This window comes from Protopterus annectens, chromosome 1.part2 (genome assembly GCF_019279795.1).
Source record: "Protopterus annectens isolate FY-2018-M chromosome 1.part2, PAN1.0, whole genome shotgun sequence".
Classification (NCBI taxonomy): Eukaryota; Metazoa; Chordata; order Ceratodontiformes; family Protopteridae; genus Protopterus; species Protopterus annectens.
This window is the reverse complement of record NC_056727.1, coordinates 767,241,427-767,266,866: the sequence shown is the minus strand read 5'-3', so window position 1 is coordinate 767,266,866 and position 25,440 is coordinate 767,241,427. Positions and strand designations below refer to the sequence as shown.

General features: G+C 37.6%; 1 protein-coding gene across 1 annotated transcript in view; it reads right to left on the bottom strand.

Annotated features, from left to right (window-relative positions):
* GALNT14 (polypeptide N-acetylgalactosaminyltransferase 14) overlaps positions 1-25,440 on the bottom strand; it is a 3,768,866-nt gene that overhangs the window by 407,240 nt on the left and 3,336,186 nt on the right. Inside the window, exon 13 of the mRNA XM_044058899.1 lies at positions 10,033-10,177. Within this exon, the coding sequence (XP_043914834.1) occupies positions 10,033-10,177 (145 nt within the window). The remainder of the gene's footprint in view (positions 1-10,032; positions 10,178-25,440) is intronic.

Genomic DNA, 25,440 nt, shown 5'->3' with positions numbered 1-25,440 from the left:
TTATGCTCTATGTTGTCCATGTAATATGTATTACATAGGAGAAACAAAAAGGGCTTTCAAACTGAGATTGTTAGAGCATATAAGGGACATTAAGAATGGTAATATTGAAAGCCCTGTAGCTTTGCATTTTTTAGAATGTCATAACAAAAATAGTGAAGGTTTAAAAGCCACTATTTTAGAACAAGTTAAGCCAATAATGTATTGTCAGCAGGATGTTAAAACTGTGTTACTGCAAAAAGAAGCTCTGCTTATTTTAAAGTATAAAACTATGTCTCCTTGTGGGCTCAATGCTGAGTTCAATTGGAGAGTGTTGCTTAATTAATTGCTTAATTGTTTAATTGAGTTACTAGTTTGTTATAAAATGTGGGTGCTTGTATATCATTTTATTCTCCTTGAAGGCTTTGGCCGAGACGTCAGAGATTTTATTAAAGAACTTTTTGGACACTGTGGTCGTTGTTTGCTACTTAATGTAGGATGAGAGCCTGGTAACACGTTTGCAGCTTGTTCAGCTGTTGTGATGCACCGATAGAAAAAAGAAACAAGCAGTCACCATCTTGTTTGTGCCCAATAAATACAACTGTTTAGCAAGCATGATATAAACAAAAAAAATAAGGAAATTAAAAAAGGAAGAAAAGAAAAAGAAAAATGACAAAACTAATTGCAGCATCGATTACAAAGAGCTGCCATTTTACTTTCCCCTCACTATTAGTGTCCCTTAAATAGCTTTATTTACTGTATGTGAGAAAAATAAAGAAAATAAACCTAATGCAGTTAATTGTTGGTTTGTGTATGAGAGACAGACAGACATACAGTATGTATACGAGTATGTGTGCAGTGGGGTTTGTAGTATACTGCATACCTCTCAATTGCCCCTGATTTTGCCTCATATTTTCATACTGTCTCTTGTAAAACTTTTGATGTTCTGGAACAACACTGAGGAATACATCAGTCAATAATGCCTGACATTAGAGTTTTATATTTCTTATTGTTGAAAAATGAAAACTCGTGCAAAAACTGTTGTTTTAATAACCTTTTAAGTGAATCAAGAGTAAAAATGTAAAACTTGTCACTAATTTTATGTCTTTGTATCACCATTATTGTTGGCCAAATCCCTGATTATTGAGCAAAGAAGTTCACAGTTGTGGTACACTTTATGTACTTAGGTTCTTTGATCACAGTAGGATGTCTAATGTGTACACAGTCAAGAGACCAGCTGTAATTGCTAGGCACATTTGTGTGTGTGTGTGTGTGTGTGTGTGTGTGTGTGTGTGTGTGTGTGTGTGTGTGTGTGTGTGTGTGTGTGTGTTTTGTGTGTGTGTGTGCGTGCGTGCGTGTGCACATGTGTGTGTGGGCATTACTAAATATTTACATACTGTAAATTTTCGATGTAAAATATGTTCTCCAAAACAACTGCATATCATAGGGCAATATTCAAACATTAGGCAAAGGAAATATTTTACATAAAAACATGAAAAAAAGTATATACTAATAAAACAATTACAAAACAATTTAGCAGATAGCCAATAGCCAATTTTCTAAGGAAAATGAATCCCTCTGGGGTGGGTATTACAGGGAAATAATTACACTTTCAGAGGTATGAAGGCTCTTGGACATTATTATTTGTTTAACAAATATAATTCCACTGAAGAAACTAAAGCAGAAAATACAAACTTCAGAATCAGAAAGATCACTTTACATGACAAAAGCATGCTTAAAACAACAGGGAACCCTAACAAATTTTGCACAATCTTTAAAAACGAGTTTAATAATATGTTCTTCATTTACACTGAAATGCATCTTTCAACAGTTTGAGATTTTACAGTACAGCACTGAATAAAATTGACAAAAATGCAATTATAGATTTCTATACACACTCTGCATATGTAATTCATTAATTTCTGCTTCTGTGCATGTTGATCTAAACTGTACCGTAGATGTTTATGCATTCATAAAGACTGACTCTCCTTATCTGAGGTGATATACACACGTGCCAGCTGTGAGGGATGCTGAAAGGATGTTTTATGTCACTTATAACTTTGTTTGAATGCATGTGTTTAGGCTGAAGTATTGTTATGATGTCAGATCACCGTGATGTTCTGCATGATCATCAATAATCCAATCACATCTACTTAGCCAGTAAGGGGCCCTTTATACCCAGAAAACATTGGAATCTGTGTAGGCTGTACATGAAAAAGTTAAAACATATGTACTAATCTGCCATATTTATGCTTATGCTGAGGTTGAAATATAAATGTAAAGAGTTTTCACATGCACCTATTAGCTCATGTAGTCATTTTAACATTTGCAGAAGGCAGCCCATTAGGACATGGTATCAGAAGAAATATATTTGGACTATAACAGCATAGCTGAATGCCATCCATACAATAGAAGGCCAGGAAATGCCACAGAGAAGCAGAAAATGTACCAGACAGCCATGGACACCACCACCAAGTTTCAAGACATTTTGGCACGATAATAACTTTAAGGGTCTAACCAACAAAAATTAAACTAAAGATTCAAGATGACAGCATTCAGACCACCAGAGCCTTTAAGTCTGGTACAGCCATTTGCCTTACCAACATGGAAGAAATGAAGCAAAGGTTTGTACACTTGAAAATAGCAAGGTCAGATTCATCTCTCGAACATTACTTTGCTTTCCTCCACTTTTGAGGCAATTTTCTTAAAAATTATGTTTCAGGCACACAAAGAATTGGTTGTGAATGGAGACTCAACCATATCCTCTAAGATTTGGTCAGATTACAGCTACCAAGAGGTTGTCTTGATCACTGAACATGGCAGTACCAAAACAGAATAGATTACCATGCAGGAAACCATACTGTTAGCTTAGAATATTTTAAGATATCCTTGGGTTTTCATATGGTAGATAGGGATGTTACCTTTTACTGAGAGTTGGCCCTAAGAGCTTCTTTTGAACGTCTTTATCCCTCTGCTTCAGTATGTATGCATTAAGTAAGTTTTGCAAACATAGCAAATATGAAGACTTCTTGAGTACATATCTATGATAGTAGCTCATTATTTATTACGTCTGATAAATGGCATGCATCTCTTAGGAACCACTGTTATAAATGAGGCAAAATAAGTAACAATAATAATAAAATGTAACATTTATAACCAGAGCAAATTTACTATAGGCTAGGCAAGCATGTTAAAAGGCTTCTTAATGGTGATGAATGTCTATTATTGATGCAGCTAATTATCAGTATGTTTTCTGTTTATGTATAAACATACCCTCTGGTATACAGACATTGTTAAAAAAAGAAACAAAAGATCTGTGATGGTATAGAGTCATAGGTTCACATGTTCATAGGTTTATACTAGGCTAATGACTACCTGAGACTTTGCAAGCCTAGCCATGCAACCCAACCCAGTTTTGTCCCCAGGTTTCTTGGATGACTACATGGTGAGGTATGTTAGTAAAGGAGTAGCTAAGGGTTAAGGGGGGATATGTTAGTTGGGGAAAAATGTACATACTGTCAAACTCTGCCCATCAGAGACATGTGGACCAGAATGGGAGTGAATTTGTAACATCCAGTGATCAAGGTTTCTTTTGAATAAGGTCCGGAATGAACTCTGCTTCACATAGATGGAAGAGCTTATTTGATAGTGTGGAGATCCTTTGAGACAGATATCAGCCCCTTCAGCATGTTCTATTTATGTTGCAGGCAAAGTTCAGGTCCTTGGATCTAGTGTTTCTGGTGCTGTTTGTCTTGTGGTTGTGCAAGAGTTCCATCAGAGGTGGATCTGAGGATGCCTTATATGCCAGGCATAGATTCTAACTTGTAGGGGACTCAATACAGAGTTAGAACCTTAAGGTAATTTGTATTGTACAGGGTAATCATACCCTGGATTCTCCTGGTGAGGAACCTTTGAGGGTGTTCCAACAGTTACAAGTGCCTGGTTAGGTACATACCAAAGGTGCCATTGTACTCAGTGACTGATCTGATAAGGGCTGAGTACAGTGGCACTATACCTTCCTTGGATCTGTATGAACCAACTTCTAGTGAGCCCCAAAGAACAAAATGTAACAGAATATATTTTAAATACTGTCAATGAACATGATCATGGAAATTCTCATTTCAGTGGTCACTTTGGTACTAAGCATTATCAGTATTTTTACAGCATATGTCATGTGTGTGTGTGTGTGTGTGTGTGTGTGTGTTTGCACTGTGTGCATATGTACCCATGTGTGAGTATGTGTGTGTGTGTTTGCACTGTGTGCATATGTCCCCATGTGTGTGTGTTTGTGTGTGTGTGTGTGTGTGTGTGTGTGTGTGTGTGTGTGTGTGTGTGCATGTGTGTGTACAAGTGTGTGTGTGTGTGTGTGTGTGTGTGTGTGTGTGTGTGTGTGTGTGTTTGTGTGTGTGTGTACAAATTTATGCTTCTGCATGAATAGACCGACCACACAGTTGTATAAAATATCTCTACATCTTTTGCTACAAATTGTTCTGGTAAAAAAGTATAACGTATATTTAGGTAGATGTTACTTTCTATTCACATTTGAATGCAGATATTGGCCTTTGGTTTCATCTTAGGGAGTAGATAAGTGATGGCAAACCTATGACATGTGTGTCAAAGGTGACACGCCACAATGTTTTGGGTGACACACCAGCGATCACCAAGTTACCAAAAACACTGCTTTTGTATTTATTGCTCATGCGAAATGCACTGAATTATTTTGTGCCAAGAGCCAGTTCACCAACACTGCTGCAGAGTTAAGGAAGTTATTAATCTCATAGACTATTTCAGTATACTGTCTCAACAGAGTCTGCAAAGGGCAGTGCTGACATTGTTTTCTCTTCATGGTTACACTTCTGCAGAGGGCAAGTAGTCTGCATTTCTAGGAGTGTGCTGTTTTACATTCCTCTCAACTGTCCTTCTTAATCTTAACCTTAAAACTGGAGACTTTTTACACTTAATAATAACAATAATTAGATTTATAGACTTATTTTACTTCAGAAAATATATATTAATTCCCGATCATTTTTTTCTGTCAGTTTCTCAAATTAATAGTAGTTTAAAACTGTCCATAGCTCTTATTTCTAGATTTGTCCCTGATTCTGTTAAGATTTATCCCAGATGTATTGAGAGCTATAGGTTCATAGGTTCATACTAGGCTATCTGCCCTAGGGCATTTATAAGCCTAGCCAGAGTGTGTTTGGCTTTCACCACCCATTTTAAATTAATTTTGCTATGCCCTTTTTCGAGGTTAGTATACTGTGCCTCTGTCTAACAGTGACACAGAAGTGATACCCGGGGTAAACCTACGATCTCCCATCCACTCATCAAGATTCCTCTTGAAGAGAGTCAATGAAGGACTCTGCCTAACCTGGACTGGGATTTTATTCCAGAGTGAAGGGAGACTCTGGGTTATGAATCTGTCCCTCCAGCATGTCCTATTTATTTCAGTGCTGAGGTTCAAGTCTCTCGAGCGTGGCTCGATGGGATTTGGATTTTCTGAGGTGCAGCATGTCCATTAATTCCGGGTTGGACATGGCTTTATCGTCAGGCACAGATCGCCTCTGAGCAGGCGATATGCCACTGAGTAGAGCTGGAGTTTCTTTAACCGGGCAGCATATGGCATCTGTTTGAGCCCTTTGATCCTCCTGGTGAGGTACTTTTGGGGTCTTTCCAGTTGCTGCAGGTGTCTGGTAAGGTACATCCCAAAAGGGGCATTGTACTCAATTATGGGCCTGATGAGGGATGAGTAAAGAGGCACGATGACCTCCCCTGATCTAGATGTGAATCCCTTCATGATTAGGTGGGCTATATAAAATGTTTTTCTAACCACTTTGGCCACGTGGTTGTCAAATGAGAGATTGCTATCAACTTGGGTCCCCAGGTCCCTAATTACTTTTTCTGTACTTAATGGATTGCCACCTATGTGGTAATTTGTGGGCACTTTGTTTTGCCAAAGGGATGACTATACACTTTTTGGTGTTTAGCTTGAGGCCATGGCTCTGGCACCAGTTGTCTGTTTCTATGAGGCCCTTTTGGAGGATGCTTGTGTCGGCTGGAGAGTCGATTATGGCACCCAGTTTGCAGTCATCTGCGAACTTGGTCAGCCACAGTCCTTCTGTGTTGGCCTGTACCTCCGAGAAATATATACCGAACAAGAGAGGTCCCAGGACTTAGCCTTGTGGGACGCCACTTGTAACTGGTTTGGAGTCTGACATGGCTCCAGCAATTCTAACCATGTGGGTTCTGTCCTTGAGCCAGTTTGCAACCCATCTAGTGACATAGGGGTTTATATTTAAGCTGTTGAGCTTATCTATAATGCCCAAGTGGGGTATTGTATCGAAGGCTTTTGCGAGGTCCAGGTAGGCTGTGTGGACCACCTTCCCCTCGTCAATGGCCTTGGTGACTGTTTCAAAGAAACTATGATGTTTTATTTATTTTTATTTATTTATTTTATTTATTTTTATTTTTTTAATTTATTTTTGTTTTGGAGGGCTGACACACCAGCACAGTCAAGTTAGGCATTTTCTGAATTTTTGACATGATGAACCCAAAAGGTTCGCCGTCACTGGAGTAGATGATAACAGGTTTTGATGTAACCAAACTCATTATCTCAGCAATGTTTGGCATTTCCCATCCAAAAACCTTTTTAATATTATATTGTAATAAATATGTTATACTGGATATTTTAGTCATTCTGTTTTGTTCATTATTTGCTTACTAGGTGAATAAAGTAATGAATATTTTTATACAAAAAGAGAAAACAAAAAAAAAACACTTGCTTACATAATCCAAGGCCCCAGTATTGCCGTGGTGGGAACTCCACTAATTCTTTCAGCTTAGAATCATATACAGTTACAAGGCTAAAGACGGGGGGGGGGTTAAGCCTAGCCATGTTTTCCTGAAAGAATACTGATGTCCTTATTCAAACAGGACACTGAGTGCCAGGCATTTATAAGCCATCTCTGTCCATAAGGGACATGGTTTCCAGGCCTGGTGTAAATTTTCTATTCCCCATCCACTGGTCTAGGTTGAGCTTAAACTGGATAATAGACAAACTCAGTTTCAAATGGATGGGAAACCTGTTCCATAGGAGGGCAGCTCTCTGGGACACATATCTGTCTCTCCAGCATGTTCTGTTTAATTCACAGACAAAACTCAAGTTCCTAGACCTTAGGAATAGTGTACTCCTCAAATAACAATGATATTCATTTCTCAGCACAGTTTCTAGACATTTATTTTTGAAGAGCATTAGATAATCACAATATGCAGTTGATATGTTTATGTTCAGGTATTAACATATTTGAACACATATTGGAGGGCATGAGATTCAAATCTGTAATCACAATCTGCATCCAAAGTCTAACTTTGAGATCTCCTTACCTTAGCATTTACATAATGTACTTCCAGGACCCAATTATCACTTACACTGCCACTCTCTCAGTACTTAAACTAGGGATCTCAAATTCATGGCCTTCTGACCAAAAAATGCCATCAAACCAGCAAAATTATAAAGGAGGGAAGTAACTACACTACTTTTCTGCCTGTGTTTCATTTTTCCTTTTACCCTGTGGCATGAGTTTGCTAGTCCTCATATAGCACCATCAGTTATTTGAGTTTGAGATCTCTGATGTAAACATCTCCTTCCATTGTTCAACACTATCACTAAATAAGACTCCAGTCAGTTTTGAATTTTACAGTTGATTCTGCAGAAATATCACAAGGGTATATGTGAATGTCATCAAGAAATGACTGACTATGATCTGTGACACAGATTTGTTCCACTTTCTTGCTGTTATTTGAACACAGTGGGGAAGATAGTGGGGATATGAAGTAGTTAACATGAGGTAGTACCACAACAAAGCCGCTAAGAATTTTTGAAAATAATTATTTGCCAATCATTAGCTGCCTGCTCAAAATATAACCCTCAAAATATACATGATATTATCTGTTTGTCTTAATCATGTTTTGGAATGTTTCATATGATTTGTTGGTCACTCTCACCCAATGTTTTCTCCTCTTATTTTATGTAAATCGTAATCCAATTTTATTTCAGGACTTCATTTAATCCTAACTCAACTCATTAATTTCCAACTTTTCAAACATGATTCTTTGAATAGTGTACTTAAAATTAGGCACAGCACTAATACTAAAAAGAAATATAAAGATGAAACTGATTATTCTGAAGCGACTTTTAGGTGGAAATTTCCTCACTGTACCACTTCCCACCCCACCCCCCATTTTAAGTGAGTGAACTACAAACTCCCTTTCATAATTGTATCAAAGTAGTGGTCAGACAGCTTTGGAGAACAGGGAACATTCAAATATTAACTCTTTCCTAAAGTTGTATGGGCAATTGTTCAGATTAAGACATACCAGGATGCATAGTGGCAAGCTAGGCCCTCTTTATGACAACTGCATGGCAAATAGAAAATATAATCTCACTCACCTAAAGAGTAGAAAGTTTTACAATTGCCAGTAAACTATATCTGTGTTTATGGGATAGGGATTGTTATTTTTCAAACAACTGTTTTAAGTTTCAGTGTATAAATTCTTGAATGGAAATCTAGTAGTTTTGGCTTATTTGTTAAGAGTTGTGAAACAAACAGGAGGAATTAGGAAAACTTCTTGGCTCATCAGTGTTAACTAAGAGGAAGTTGTAAATTACCAGGGACACATCCTATTACATTACATAACAAACTGCAGGTGCAAGTGTGATTATACTTCTCAAATGTCATATTTTGCCACGTCCCTCAACAAAGATTTGATTTTCTGACAAATTGCTGAGGATCAAATTAAGTCAGTACTGCCAGACATTACAGTTTCATGCTTGCTGTTCAGAAAATGCATGTTGATGTTACATGTTCTTTCTACGTACAAGAAACCAGTAAGTAAGCACTGTGTCCCTCCCAAAGCAGTTTTCATTAATGTCTGTTATGAATACAACTCTTCACACCACCACTTCACTCTCTGTTTTGTTGCACACCTAGACTTAAATATGAACATATAGGGAGTGCATGTTTTGTGAACTATTACAAGTAAAATGAAAAGACCCATATCTGTAACAACCCTTGTTTTACACTTAAAGAAGAAGGCAGGATTGGTGGAACTAAACGATAAGTATCTTCAAAATCTGCCTGCCACTTGACAGCGACACTGACAGCAATACCTGCAGCATGCTACTAGCTGCACATAGCAAAATGGTGTGTCCTGCTCTGAAGAATCAACGTTGTATTACCCTGTTGCTAGTATAGATCAACAAGGGGATGTGAAGGTGTAAAGTTTCCAACATGGGGTATAACAGCACTGTACTTTCATTTTGTTTTAAAATTGTTATTGTTTTTTTGTGGTCAAAATTGACTGTGTACATTCAAGTATGCTGTCTTGATGAATTGTGTTCATAGTGCAGTTCAGAGAAAAATTAATAATATTCATTGAGCTGCTCCCCAGTAAGATGAAATATGCTGAGCATAAGTAACCCCAGATTTATTCCGTATTATGTCTTAACATTCTTATTCAATGTCACCCTTGCCATTTCTCACTTCTCTTGACATATTCAGACTTCTTCCTCTGCTTACCCTATAAATCAATTCAAAGTATGCAGTTGCTTTTCTCCTATAAACTACTTTGTGATTTGTGCCATACATTTATGATTTGTGATTGTTTACTTCACTTAAATCTTTTGTGCAGTATTGCTGGTCTGTTGCAATAAAAAAAAGAAACGCTGCTAGGCTTTAAAATATTTCCTTATTCATGTAAATAGATAAAATATTATAATATGAAATACGATCTTATATACATTATATAGAAGTCATTTACTCTGTGATATACTCTATTTGTATGTGTAACTTGACAAGCCAGCTGTACACCACAAAGATTGAAAGGATTACTGTCATCAAACTACATATGTTCTGGTAAGATAGGAAAAGGCTGTTTGAAAGTAAGCACTACAAAGATAGTTATCAGATTAAACAGGCATTACAATTTCTATTTTTTCACAATCCAAACTGTTTTTTATTTTTGCTAGAAAATATTCTACTTCTGCAGCTTTGTTACCTGATTTGCAGTGGGCACTGCTTTAATTTCAACACAGGGACCTAATCTCACAGCTGGAACGTCCTGACCTTCCACTTTATGAGTTTCTAGGCATGTCTGTCTCTGTCGGATTATTGCAGACTGAGGGTCTGGTTCCTTTGGAATTCTGGAAAGAAAGAAGGGATAAAAATGAAAAAAAAAATAAATAAATATATATATATATATATATATATATATAGATATTTATATATATACACATATATGCCAAAATAGAGATAACATTACAGGAATGTTACTAAAGATTCTCTGTACTTTGCAGATCTCTAAAATTCTTATACTGCATACCACAATAATTAGTGTGAAATAACTTGGCACAAACTGGGATTAGAATCTCCTGACAATAATTGGAGCTGGATGCTGAAACCTAATAGAAAGATGAACACTGCAATGTTTTGTTTCACGTGTTTCTCTGCAGCTTTGTCTGTGCAGGTTGATCTGTCAGTTCGTGATGGGATTTGTTAATTGCTGCATATGTTGCAGCAGGATTTGTCAGTAATCCTACATTTGCTTATTGGCTATATTACTGCTTGCTTCACTCCATTCTGTAAATCTCTAAAGAACACAGCTCATGCCACATGTGTGGCTGCATGCAATTATGAAGACACATTTTTATAGCTGAAACACTGTGTGTGTGTGTGTGTGTGTGTGTGTGTGTGTGTGTGTGTGTGTGTGTGTGTGTGTGTGTGTGTGTGTGTGTGTGTGTGCCTGCATACATGTATGTGCAATGTAGGCAGTAAGGCTGTTAGAATCAAATACATTATTCTGACATTTTTTTGAGCTATAGCTCATTTGTTTGTTAATTATCTAAGATCCACAAGGAGCAAGTGGATAATGCAGAAGCACTATTCTGTTTAACTGACCAATACAGACCTTTTCGTTATGCAAATGGAGACTTGGGGAGTCAGCCTAGAGTGTAAAACTAGTTAGCAAGCTTATGGCCTTAACATAAGTCAATAAACTGCAAGACTCAAAATTATATTCAAATAGAACTCAGATATATCTGAAGGGTACAATTAAATACATGGGCAAGTTTATAAGGTCCATAGTAGATGCAGATTCTGGATAAGGGGACTTTCTTGAAAGTTGTGAGCTGTCAAAGCACGTCTAAGAGATATTGCATGGTATATGTGATTTTTATTAAAATTAATACAACAGGTATCCTGATAAACAGATTATGCCCTGGAGTGACAGGGCTGAGAGGTTTTCACATTGCTGAAGTATGAGTAGTCAAAGTATATCTATGCACTTTTAAAAAAATATCAGTCTATCACATTAGGAATCATTTTAAAGATTACAATACCTATAAACTGTCATCTAGTCAGTATAACATTCTGTAATGATGCAAGCACCCATATTGTTACTACTCAATAAAATCAGCTGCAAGTAAATAATATGGTAATTAATATTATAGAGAAAGGTAACTGTAGTGGGTGTACTGTCTTTGGACAAAACACCCAAATGCAGATATTTACACTGTCAATCAGAAAACATCAACATCAAAAATGCTGACATGCTACTACACATGTGCTGGGCAATAGCCTCAATGCATGCAAAAATAAATGTATAAAAAAAAGTAAAAACATGATTTTTTGCATGGGTGAGACACCGCCTCCCCCTGGCATCACTTACTCTCCTGATTAATTATATATATATTACCTCCGAGATTGCACAATATCGAGGAAAGAGCATAATTCCCAGTCTTGAGAATTGTGTAATCTTGCACACGTTGACCATTTGTTTAAGTTAGTGTCAAGACAATCAAGTTTTCCCAACTGTAGTATATGTCTGCAGTTAAGCTTATACACACGGTCAAGACTTCTGAATGAAGAGACATTAGACATGATGTGCATTTAACAACAGCTTTATTAATCAGCATGTTGCCTCACAGCAAGAGGTTCTCCCGTTTGATTCTCGGTTGGAGCACCTTCTGTGTGGAGTCTGCATGTCCTCCCCACGGTCGAGTGGCGTTCAAAAGACATGCGTGAAAGGGTGTGCCTTCGTTGAAGGTTGGGCGTCGAGCTGGCACCTCGGCACCGTAAAAATCTACTGCCAGTCATTAGCAGACCAGAGTTCCGCTGTGGCGACCCCTAACTGGGAAAAGCTGAAAGAAGAACATTCTCTTAGAGAAGTTCCACAGCATATAAACCTAACTTCTGGTAACTCTCATTTAAAGGCAGAGCTACACTATATTAATACTACATAGATGAACACATATGTTATGTTCCCCTTGCTTCAAAGCACAGATGCAAGAAAAATACTTTAAATGTAAATGCTGTGTTTTCAAATAGGCTATATGTACACTGTCTGTGTCATATGAAATACAGAAAAAAAACTTTCAATTCAACTTTTTGATTCTAATTTCAAAGAAAGTAATCACTTCAGCATTCACAGTATTCATATAATTTATGTACACGCACTATACTGGACCAGTTTTTTAATCAACCTTTCAAACCTTGAGAATTGTTTTGATATAGTTAATCTTTTATCATGATGTTCCACTGAGTAGCAGCTTCTTGTGGAATCATACTGGAAATGACATCATTCTAGATTACTTCCTTACTTTCACAATCTTTCTGCAACACTCCTAGAAGTATTCCATACAAAGAATGTTTATTTTATTTATCCTTTGTTGACAAGGTTAGTCCCACTAGGCCACTTTTTTCATGGGAGACCCAAAGGTGGCATGTATTCTACTAGGTGAAATTTGGCCAGGGCACTGGGGAACTTTTCCTACTTTTTTCCATAGGTGCTGAGGCACATCCACTTGTGCTACCACCCACTTACCAGATGGAACCTTAGTTTAAAGTCTCATCTGAAGGATGATACATTCAGGGGTGCAGCATCCCCTTAATTATGCACTACAGCACCAACAACTCAATCACCCAGAGTGGGAATAGAACCCACAACCTTTGCATCTTCTACAACCAAAGGCATGAGCATTGCATGTTCTGCCACTGACTCTGCAATGTGGTAGTGCTTTATCTGATTCAACACTCTGAGTTAGCTCTTGTGAATAAGAAAACTTTAATAAGTCTAATTTTTCACATCAATTCTGCTGTTGAATCGTGCTTCCTACTCATCTTGTAGATCAGCATATCTCAACCTTTTATATAATGTTGGGTCACTCTAAATGTAACTGTGGCAGGTAAACTACTTGTATGTTTATTAACTACGAAGTCCACATTAATCTTTACCCTTCCCCTTTGTGAAGCTTGAATGATTTTTTTATATGCCATAGTAGAATTTTGATTATGCTGCATTGATTTTGATCTGTTTAAGGCATTTCTTTATTTTTTCTGCAAATGACAATAAATGAAATTGGTAAGTTTGGCTCAGAGATATCTACCCATCAGTAACAGTGCCAGTGAAAGTCTTGAAGATTGTAGATGTGTTTTCAAATATGTACACCGTGTGTGTGTGTGTGTGTGTGTGTGTGTGTGTGTGTGTGTGTGTGTGTGTGTGTGTGTGTGTGTGTGTGTGTGTGTGTGTGTGTGTGTGTGTGTGTAATTGTTAAGGAAGTGCAACCGGCAGAATGAATAACTTGGGAAAAATAGTGAAGCAGGACAAGTGTAGACTATATAAACACTCTCAAGGCTTACATGAACGTAAAGGAAACACTATTTCAAGATGATGATAGCTTTCTAATTACCCACTCAGACATAGTACAAAAGCTAAATAAACTGTAAATAAAACCCTAAGTCACCCACGGTATTGCCAGTTGGCTCACAGGATGCGGAAATCTCATATTTCCTCTTTGCAGTATAGACTACTTGTCCTACTTTTCTACTACTCTGTGGCTATCTTAGACTTGAGGTAATATGTTTTAATTCGTATTGCATAGTAAAACATCGAACGTCTTGACAAATTTATTGTTGACCAATATCTGACATAACTTCATTTAGTATTCCTGTCGACAAATAAATATTTCAATATTGTGATGATAGTGTAAGCAAAGTTTCATGCAACTGTACTAATTCAGGATACTTTTTAGTAGCAGTCTAAATTCAGAAAATAATGTGCTTTGTTAAACTGAAACAAATATTATCTTTCATTCAAGGGAAATCTGATATTTTATGTAGCAAGGCGTCCTCTTTCTATGATTCAGATTCAAAACAGTACTCCAGATTTTGCACCACTGAACCTGACACTCAACTTGCTCTGACATCTTAGGCCATTAAAGAACATCATGTATTCTTCCCTTACACTTACGTATTCCTAAATGTGACTCAAAAATATTATGTAACATATCATCTTGAAGCTTGATAGGAAAGATAATAGTGTTACCTTCAGCCTTCAATAAATGAAAGCCCTCCACTGTATGGGGAAAAAATGTCTAGCTACACTATCTTATCATAGCCAGACTCTGCTATATCTAAATTTACCATTAAACATAGTCATGGAATTTTTGAACTAGTGCCAGCATTTGTCTCTCTTTCAGGCACAGCATGTCTAAGCATCAGCCAAGGACCTTGATGCAGACATTAGTGCTCTGCATTTCTGCAGCCATACTGCTCCAGGTTTTTGTTTGCTGCCATCACTTAAACATCTTAAAACTTCAGAACACATGTTTCAGTAACCTACTCTTTCAACAATCTAAAGCTTCTAGCCTATCCCTGCAACTGGAAACAAAGAATATCATAAACTAAGAGCTCACAGAGTAGCATTGTTATATCTGACATGTTTAGCATGAACTTGAAAAACATCATAACTCCAAGGTATCACTTAAAAGATGTATAATCATGTGGTTTTCACATATTTATGATGACAATGGCTTTAACAGTGTCTGGTTTGAGACATTTGGAAGTCAAGCATGCCCCGTGCCTTTAAAAATAGAAATATAGGTTCATTGTTTATTTCTTCACCCTTTTTTGAGCCTTTTTTCCACTCAGTCTGTCCAGCAATTTCATAACTCATGAATCATGGTCTTGGATAGTTGTTGTGTCTTTCAGCTTTTCCCGGTTAGGGGTCGCCACAGTGGAACTCCGGTCCACTAATGATTGGCAGTAGATTTTTACGTATCGAGTTGCCGGCTCTGATGCACAACCTTCAACAAAGGTACGCCCATTCACGCATGTCTCCACACAGAAGGTGCTCTAGCTGAGAATCAAACAGGACAATGTCTTACTGTGAGGTGACAACGCTACCGCAGCACCACCACCGCAGCACTAGAAATCATGGTCTTGGTTAGTAACTTTGCAAAATAGAAGATCATCATTTATGCTGATTGCACCATCTAGCCCTTCATTAATTTCAGCTTCTTCTTTTTGAAATACTTCTGTTGTAGGTGATAACCCTCAAAGCAACCACAGAAACTGTTAGCCATCCAGAATGATTTCAAATTTGCATAATTTAGGCTAGCTTCATATAGCCAAAATTCCAAAAATCCTTGATTAGCATTCAGCACTGAGAAGAAAGTAACACTAGCTGTTAACATTTTGAAACAGTCTTTCTGTTAAGTTCAAGCAATCCTTAACAGTGTATATATAGTCTACACTTGGCCTGCTTCCCTGTTTTTGCAATGTTACTCAGTCAGTTGCACTTCATTAATAATTAAACCTATATCTTTTTATTGATTTCAGCACATGTTCAGTCTGGCTTCTAAGGCATATTATAACTGTTACTGGTGAAGCAGTAAGTATACTGACTCCAGTGAAATCTTAATCTGACACTCTCCTGGCAGCCAACCTAAACCAGTAAAAAAATTATAAAAACTGCACAATATCAAGACTGTATTGTGTTCTGTTTCACACATTTCAGTGAAACACTGAAAACAGTATTCTTGTTATTATACATTCAATATTTGTGGAAGAATCTAGATGTTTCTTAGGAGAAGCCTGTATAATGTTATTGATCCTGATATTAACAGCAGTTCTGAGATTTATGTTGTTTTTTTTACAACAGTTCTAATTTCAAGCAAAACTAAAGACATTGAATTTACTACCAAAAGTATTCATGCAGCATTGCAAAAATGTGTGCATCATTCCACAACTGCACAATAAGAGTCATTATACCAAGTGATTCACAAGGACGGACTATCAGCCAACCCCAGAAACTACAGACCCATTAGCCAAATCCAGTTAACGCTACTGAGTACACAGAAATGTACACCACCACATTATACCTGTGTGTAAACAGCTGCACAGATGTAGCTGTAAACCATAGGAACAAGTGCAGGGCAAACCTCAGAAACAACTGACAGGGTAGAACCATAATATCAACAAACTTTATAATAAAAGGAAAATAATTTTGTAAGAAGAGCAATTTGCAGAATGCCATAGCCCTTGTCACTGAAATAATCAACTCAGCAGCTTAATAAAACCAATCAAAGCCATGTTTGAGGTTAAAATAGCTACCCAAGTAGGGTTGCCACCTTTCACTGTGGCCAAAATGAGACAAAGGCCACACCCCTCGCATCTCCCTTAACCCTGCTCATCTTCTCCTTCACCCCACCCATTCCACCCATTTTATGATGTCATAGTCACATCACGGGGAGGAGAAAATCCTCTTTTCCTAGTTTGTGATGCCTTTTTTACTGATAGGTGGCAACCACATACCTATGCCAAAGACAATCATAAGTCATTTTTTTAAGTTATCTTTGTAATCTCAAAAGTACAATGCAGCAATGTGCTGAGCTGATTGAGAACAATGTTACCTATGCTGTGATTGAAGATAAAGAGAAACTACTGGCCTATAAATTTAGCTCTAACTTTACCCTTCTCTCCCCACCATCTGTTCATCAAGATATACTTGAAACTGGCTCACCACCAGCTATCACACAAGACCAACTCCTAAAAGTGCTATCAAAAGCTAAAAGTACTGCATCGTTGGGTCCTGACAATATCAATGGATGCATCTTAAATAACAAGAATGATGTTTCATGCTATTTAATATCTCTTGCTGCATCTTAATAGCATGAAGCATGATTTAGCCACACCCCTAACAGCACTGTTCTATCTTAGTGTCCATACAGGTTTTGTAACAAATGAATGGAGAACAGTTACAGTCACTGCCTCATTGCCCTTCTTAAGGGAGGACTTTCCACAGACCCAAGCAATTACAGACCCATAAGTCTGACCAGCCCCATATGCAAAACCATCGGAAGGCTTATCCTGGAACTAATCAATCAGGAGATAGGGAACCTCCAAACACTGGACTCAGCTCAATTTGGATTCATCAAGACCAGGTCATGTTTACTTATTATGGTGAATTTTTTTGAAAAGGTCACCAAAGCAATGAATAAAGGCAAAATGGTGCACACCGCATACCTTGACTTGCCCAAAGCATTTGACATAATTCCTCACTAAGGCATAGTAAAAAAGCTAAATAAACCGGGAACAACCCCCTGTGTCACCTGCTGGATTGCCAACTGGCTCACAAGATGCAGGAAATCAAAATACGGGAAGTTACCTCCACAAAGAGACCAGTCACTGGTCAAGTCCCCCAGGGTTCTGTGCTAGGACCTCTCCTGTTTGACATCTACTTTTCTGAAGTAATAGCCAATACCAAAGCACTCAGTCTGACAAAGTTTGAAGATGACTATAAGCTAGGATCAGTCACTGAATACCCAAATGACTTAGCTATCCTGCAGGAATGTTTGCGTGAAATAAATAAGTACTGCCAAAATCATGGACTGAAACTATATGCAAAAGAAATGCATTATTGTATCTTTTGGGATGTCATCTATCCCAGAGATCTACCATATTAACAAAACACCCCTAAGAGTTGACTCAGTTGTTCTAGATTTGAGAACTTATATGCACAGTGACCTAACTTTTGACCAACATGTACCAAATTTTGTAAGAAAATCCTTCTATATCGCACAGCTTCTAAACAAAGAGATTATATCTAAATCTAGGGAGTTCATTGTCCCCCTTTCCTCACCCCTCATTAGGCCAATCATTGAATGTAATGGCCCCTTTGGCATGTGTATGTCCAGACACATGCAACAACTGGAGCGCCCACTGAGATGCCTTACTAAAAGAATAGAAGACCTAAACAACATGTCCTAAATGGACCATCTGAATGTCCTGTCACTATACTCTGTATCCCATAGACTATTAAGAGGTGACTTGTATCTGGCTGAAAGGCATCCTCCGACCAAATACTGATGGATTTACTGCACATCAGCAAGTAAAATGGCATCAGACATCATCGGTCTAGGGATCCAAACCTCTTCTGCAAGATAAAGAAAATGTTTTGGCAGTTATATCTCACTGAGGACAATGTTGCTCTAGAGCAGACTCCCCATCCTCATAAAACAAAGTTCATCCCTGTCCATATTCAAGTGCAACTTGGATCTATGAATGGGAAACAGAAAATGTACCCCAGGACTGACCCCTGTATTACTAACAGACAGAGGGAGCTTCTAAATATTTAACCCATGCATGTGTCCCAGTTATTCTTATTTGGAGTAATACATAATTATTGACAATGGGATGGGTAAGACCAGTCTCTAACCAAATGTAATAGGTGAATTCAAGCACAAAAAAAACTGCATAGGTTTAAAATAGTCTGCAAGGGCAGCTAGCCAAGTACTTACCTGCGAACCTATGACTACTCTAATATGTAAAGCCGTGGAACAAGGATTCATGGAAATGTTCATCAAAGACACAGACAATCTTCAGAGACTGGACCAAACCCAGTTTGGCTTTATCAAGAGAAGGGCATGCCTACTAAACCTGGTGGAATTCTTTGAGAAGGTCACCATGGAATATATGAGGGGAAAATTATGCATATTGCCTACCTTGACCTGGCTAAGGCATTTGATACAATATCCCACTCAGCTATAGTTGTCAAACTCACTGAATAGGACATAAACCCCTACATAACTCACTGCATTGCCAGCTGGCTTGCAGAAAGGACCCAGGAAGTCAGTACTGGTGAGACCACCTCCATTAAGAGATTAGTCACCAGTGGAGTACCTCAAGGCTCCATGGAAGGACCACTGCTATTTGTCATCTACTTCTTGGATGCAAAGGGTAATGTCAGGAGCCTCTAGATGACCAAGTTCACAGGTGACTGCAAACTGGGATCTATCATAGGTTCCCCCATGATACAAGTATCTTACAACAGAGTTTAACACAAACAAATGGTTGTTGCTAAAGTCATGGATTAAAACTCAGTGGCAAGAAATGCATTATAATGCCACTTGGGAAAATGGGTCTATATCAGAACATCAAAGTTTTAAATCTTCGAATGTTCTAATATCGACCCCTATTTAGCGAATGCTAAAAATAGCGAAGATGCAGAACACCGAATTTTTTCCAAGGGAAAGAATTTGGTTGGCCGATTCTGCTGCTTCGCTATTTTCAGCACTGTGGTGGAAAGGTATGGGCGGGGTTCAGGTAAGTGTGCGATTGTTTGGACATTAGGGTTAGGAGCGGGTTAAGTGAGTTAGGGTTAGGGCGTGGGTTAGGTGAGTGTGTGATAGTGATGGACCTTAGGGTTACGGTTTGGGTTAAGGTAAGTGGATAGATAGTAGTGTATGTACAATTTAGTGTAGGGTTAGATGTAGGATTTTAAGTGTATGTATGTGGATTGCTGTTTTTTTGGTGTGTTTGTGCTGTGTGTATGTGTTTCGGAATAGCAAATTTTTTTCCATGGGAAAAAAAAATCACTGTTCTGAATGTGCGATATTTTGTGGTTTAGATATTTTAGGTTTGATGTAATAGCACTTGCTGTTTTCATCTTTCGATAGTGTGATATAAACATGGGAAAATGGCCACCCAGGCTAATTACTAGATGGATAAGACACCCCTAAGAGTTTACCCAGTTGTCAGGCATCTATAAACATATGTAGACAGTAAGCTGGCCTTTGATCAAATTGTGGCCAGGGTAGTATGAAAATCATTTTATGTCACCCAACTTAAAAGTAAGGTCATGGCATCCATGTTTAAAGAAGTCACAGTGCTACTTTATTCAGCCCTTATCAGACCCATCATTAGCAAATAAAACCCAAAAGGAACCTAAATGTGTTACTACTCAATGCTAGGAGCATTAACAATAAGTTCTAGATCTTACAAGCTCGCCCCAATCTAGAGAATATAGACATTTGCACCACTACAGAGACTTTTTTTAAAGCTGCAGAAAATACTCCAGCAGTGCAAGGCTCCAGTGCCTTTCACACATTTAGACCATTACCCATACAGGCAAGGACTAAAAGTGGAGGTGTTTCAAGCTGCATTAACAACAAGTATGCCTCTAGGTTGGTTAAACAGGATGATACCCTGGAGTTTATTCATGTGCAAATCACCATAGATAAAGGCCTTTACCACATCCTAGCAAGTTACAGGATACCATCTATGCCCCAAGAATCACATAACTCATACCGAGACTTGTTAGAGGCACTCTCCATCTAATCAAATACCCTATTCATGGAAGACTTCAACTAGCCCTCTATAGACTGGGAAACAAACCCTGACTCCAACTTTCAGGCACAACGTTTCCTGGACTTTATTAACATGCATACCCTTAACCAGATTGTGTATGCTTCAACTGGAGGTTCAAACGTACTGGTCCTAGTTCTCACCAATATGGGAGAGCGCTCCCCTCCCCGTGTCATGTCTTCACCAGTGAAGCTAGATCACAATGCTGTCTCCTTAGAAATAAAAATCAACTTGGAAAACCGAGCAAAACCTGTAACATTTAGGAACTATTCAAAAGCAAACTACATTCTATTAAGCAACAGTTTCTCGAAATTCAGTGCCCTCCTAAACCTTGAGTTCACAGCAACCTATACAGAATTGTTCAAAAAAACCCACTACAAAAATCAAAATGGCTGCATAGAGGCTGCTGTACCTGCCATAAGTAAGCCCAAAACAAAATCCAAAAACAAACCATATTGGTAGAATCCTAACCTTAGCAGGGTGTATAACAACAGTAAAAAAAGTCACAGCCAAAATTACAAAAAGCAGCTCTCATAATGACAGCAGATCATTAACTAAACTAAACTAAACAGGAAACTAAGAGTACTAATTAAATGCAACAAGGCCAGTTATGAGGTCAAGATAACCTCTCAGGCTAAAGACAGCCACATGGCCTTTTACAGCTATGTCTGAAACTTTAAAGGTAACACACACAGCAGTGTGCTGAGCTTGTGGTAAAGTTGTACCATCTTCACTGAGCAGACTGACATAGCAAATCTGCTGGCTGACAAATTAATCTCTAACTTCACACCACACTCACCCTCCTCACTTCCCCCTATGCAACATTTACTAGCATAACTCCCAGAACTATTAGCAAGGAGCAGGTCATGGTGGCACTTGCTAAGGCCAAAAGCATAGCCTCAGTGGCCCAGACAATAACTTGGGTTGCCTCCTAAATATCTTGAGACATGACCTATCAGGAACACTTGAGTCACTTTTCAACCATAGCTTCAAAACAGGCTACGTACCATGTCAATGATGGACTGCAATGGTTATCCCTCTTTATCCATCAATCACCCGATCCTGAAAACTACAGATCCATCAGTTTGAGTAGTCTAATATGCAAAAACATGAAACAAATTATCATAGAAATGATCAGCAAAGATACTGGCAATCTACAGACACTGCACCCATCCAAGGTTAGTTGTGTCAAATGAAGATCATACCTATTTAACCTGTTAGACTTCATTGAGAGGGTCACCAAGGCAAAGAATGAGATGAAAACAATGCAAACTACTTACCTAGTCCTGGCTAAGGCATTCAATTCAACACCCAACTCAGGTATTGTTAATAAATTTACCGAACTAGGCATACATCCCTACATAATTTGCTGGATCACCAGCTGGCTCACAGGTAGGATTCAAGAAGTCAGAGTTGGTGAGACTACCTCTGAAGAGAGACTGGTCAATATCAGAATACCTGTTTGGTATCTACTTCTCAGAGATCAAAGCTAATGTAAAGGGCCTCTGGATCATAAAGTGTGCAGATGACTGCAAACTGGGAGCTATCACAGATTCTCGGCATGATACTAACATCCTGCATGAGGGTCTAACACAGACAAATGACTGATGCTAAAGCCACAGATTAAAACTCAATGCCAAGAAGTGCATTATAGTGCCTTTTGGGAAAAATGGCTACCTAGATGACTTAAATGGCTACCTAGATGACATATTCCATCCATAAGACACCCCCTAAGAGTTGACCCAGTAGTTAGGGATCTGGGAACATATGTAAACAGTTATCTGGCCTTTGAAAAACACAGAGCCAAGGTAGTAAATACAATCATTCTGTGTCACCCAGTTTATAAATAAGGGTATAGCATCCAGGTCCAAGGAAGTTATAGTATCATTTTACTCAGCTTTATCAGACACATCATTCGGCATGTATATAGGCAGGCATATGCAACTGTTGGAATGTCAACAGAGGCTCCTCACCAAGAGAATCCAAGGTATTACAGCATTATCCTATATGGATCACCTTAAAGCTCTATGTCTATACTTAGTCCCCTGCAGTTACTGAGAGGTGATGTATGCCTGATATAAGGCATCCACAGATCCACCTCCGATGGACCTTTGGTACAGCTGCAAAATGAATAGTACCAGAAAAACTAGATCCAAGGATTTAAACTCTACTTGCAACACGAATAGAACATGCTGGAGAGACAGAGATGTATCTCAAGGGATCCCCATGCTCTGGAATATGCTACCCTTTCATATGAAGCACAGTGCATTCCTAACCTTTTTCAAACAAAACATTGACCATTGGATGGGGAATTAAAAATTTACCCTGGTCTGGCCCCCATGTCTCTGAAAGATAAAGGCCCTAACTATCATATCCCCCCACTAAACCTTTAGTAAACTCCTAACTAACACAGCCCTCCAAACACATACCCATGTTACATGGGGGCACAACTGTGTTGGATTTCACAGCTAGGCTTATAAAGGGCCCTAGTGGTGATTAGCCTAGTATTCCTATGAGCCTATACGGATTCAGTATATTTTTTTGCTTTTAGTGCTTTGTCAAGGATACTTCCTGGAACATCAGTTTATGTTCTCTATATTTATACTTCTAAGAAAGCAAAATCTGACCCAGTGGCTTTAATTTGTGTTCCGAATAAGTTAGGAGTGAAAAAATACATGTACACACTAGTAAGAAGATTTACTGATTTGAATATATTGCATTTAATATCTATTTAAAGCATAACTATAATATTTTATTTATTTATTGATTGATTGATTGATTGATTTATACTTATTTTCTGACGCAGAACACTGATCTCAATTGACCATTTGCAGGCGCAGCTAAATCTTCTTTGATACACAAACTCTGTACTGCATTCACATTACACATTCAGTTTTGAACCCAAACATTTCTCTTTTATTCTATTTTGTTTCTGCAACATGTAAGTAAGTAAGTATGTAAATCTTGACACACTGGTTTATTCTGATGTTACACATTTTTATCAAAATGACTTTGACCTCCACATAGCCTACAGATACAATAAATATACTTCCCCTGCCAGCAGCAGCACTGTTTTCTATGGGTTTGGTGTGATTATTCATTTACTAAACTACTATCCTGGATACAATGATTTTGCCAGCAATATTTTTATTACTTTTTAACATTTTGAGCTTTATTTTGCCAGAAGTTTTTGTTTGTATTTTTTTTTTTGCATACTTCCAGGGCCTCAGTACTTTTTTAAATCTGCATAATTAAACATTCACTCACTTTACATACAAATATTGTTTTATTAAATGTCACTTTTGTTTGTCTTAATAGACTTCCACTGACCTGTTCATTTTTGAAGCCATAAACAATTCTGCCTCTTCGTCCCTTATGTGCTTTAGCTCAAACACCTGTTATTTCCTAAATTCTTCAATGTTTGTACTGAAATTTAATGGGCTAACATACAGAATATTCTTCTTTCCTTCAAAGAGCACACAAAATCTTTCCTTCTTAATATATTCTGTTTTATTTCTCTTTGGCCCTAAAAGCAATAAATACCTTTATCCCTTCTTCTGTTACAGCATGAATGAACATTGCACATTCAACCTTTTCTGATTTCTTTGTAATTACACTCACAGTGAAATACAGCTCAAACTTTTGAATCCATTGTTTTAGGGTGTCATATGAGTTATCCTGCAGCTTCAAAGTCAAATGGGTTGAAATAATGATTTTGAAGCAAAAGTGAAGTGTTATAGCAATGAAGATTTACACTTCAACAGTACTCTGAGCAAAAAGATGAAAAATGTTGTATGTGACAGAAATATATTAAACTTACATTTTTATGTGAAAATAATGTAGCATGACTTGACTCAGCAACTGCAATGCAAAATTAAAGTTTTTCATTGATATTTTATTGAAATGTAGAAAACAAACAGGGTACACTTGCATATGGTTGTGATACTGCAAAGGTGTCTTTGAGAAGGAAGAATAACATGAATCACATCTTGTTATTCCTATGTGCTCTGTCTTGCTTTTCATGCAGTTTTATGTTGTAACAAAATTTTATGCTTTAGATCAATAGGTCACCACTTTTACTTATGCCATAACTAAAAATAAATAAATAAAAATATAATTATGTATTCAGCTGCTCTTTCTTGCTGTTACCCTCAGTGCATGTTTAATGCAGCAATATATGACTGAGAACCAATAATAATTCCAATGGCCTCTTAATAAATATTTTTCTGATAATGTCTATGGCAACATGGGTAAAAGTTACCCACCACAAGGTAAAAGAGTAACTCAAAAGATGTACTTTTGAGCAGAAAGCCTCCCTACACAACCCCACATCCCCACACATAAATCTATGTGATTTTGTCATGAAATATCTAAAACTCAAACTATCTAAAAAAACATTGAAAACTCATAATATTAAATCACAATATATCAAATAATTCCATTGGATGCAAAATAACCTATTTCATGCACCCCAACTACAAAACTGATATCATGAGTCATTGTGATAGTGGTACTGTTAGGGGAAAGGATTTTTGGTAATGTACTGTGTATGGTAAGAGTTATAAAATTATAAATCAATAAAAATATATATCCACACTGGATGTAAACAATACACTGAAAGATTATCAAAAGTGGTATGACAATGTAGATTTTAGTAAATAATTACCTTCACAACTATGGATGGTGGATAAAGTAATTGAGAGAAATAAGAAAATAAGAAGGAACAGCTTATAGACAGTGAAAACATGAGCTGTGGAAACTTTTCAAGAAATTAAAAAATATCTTGTGAATACGAGTACAAAATGCTGTATAAAATGAACATGAAAAGAGTTAACACAAAAAACAGGATTTGTAAGTAAAACTGGCCAATGGAGTGTGGATGGGGAAGAAAGCCTTTTTAAATGTATAAAATGGGCAAGAAGTATTGCAGAGTAATAAAATTATATTATTGAAGGATCATCTACAACAGCATAGAGAATACTGC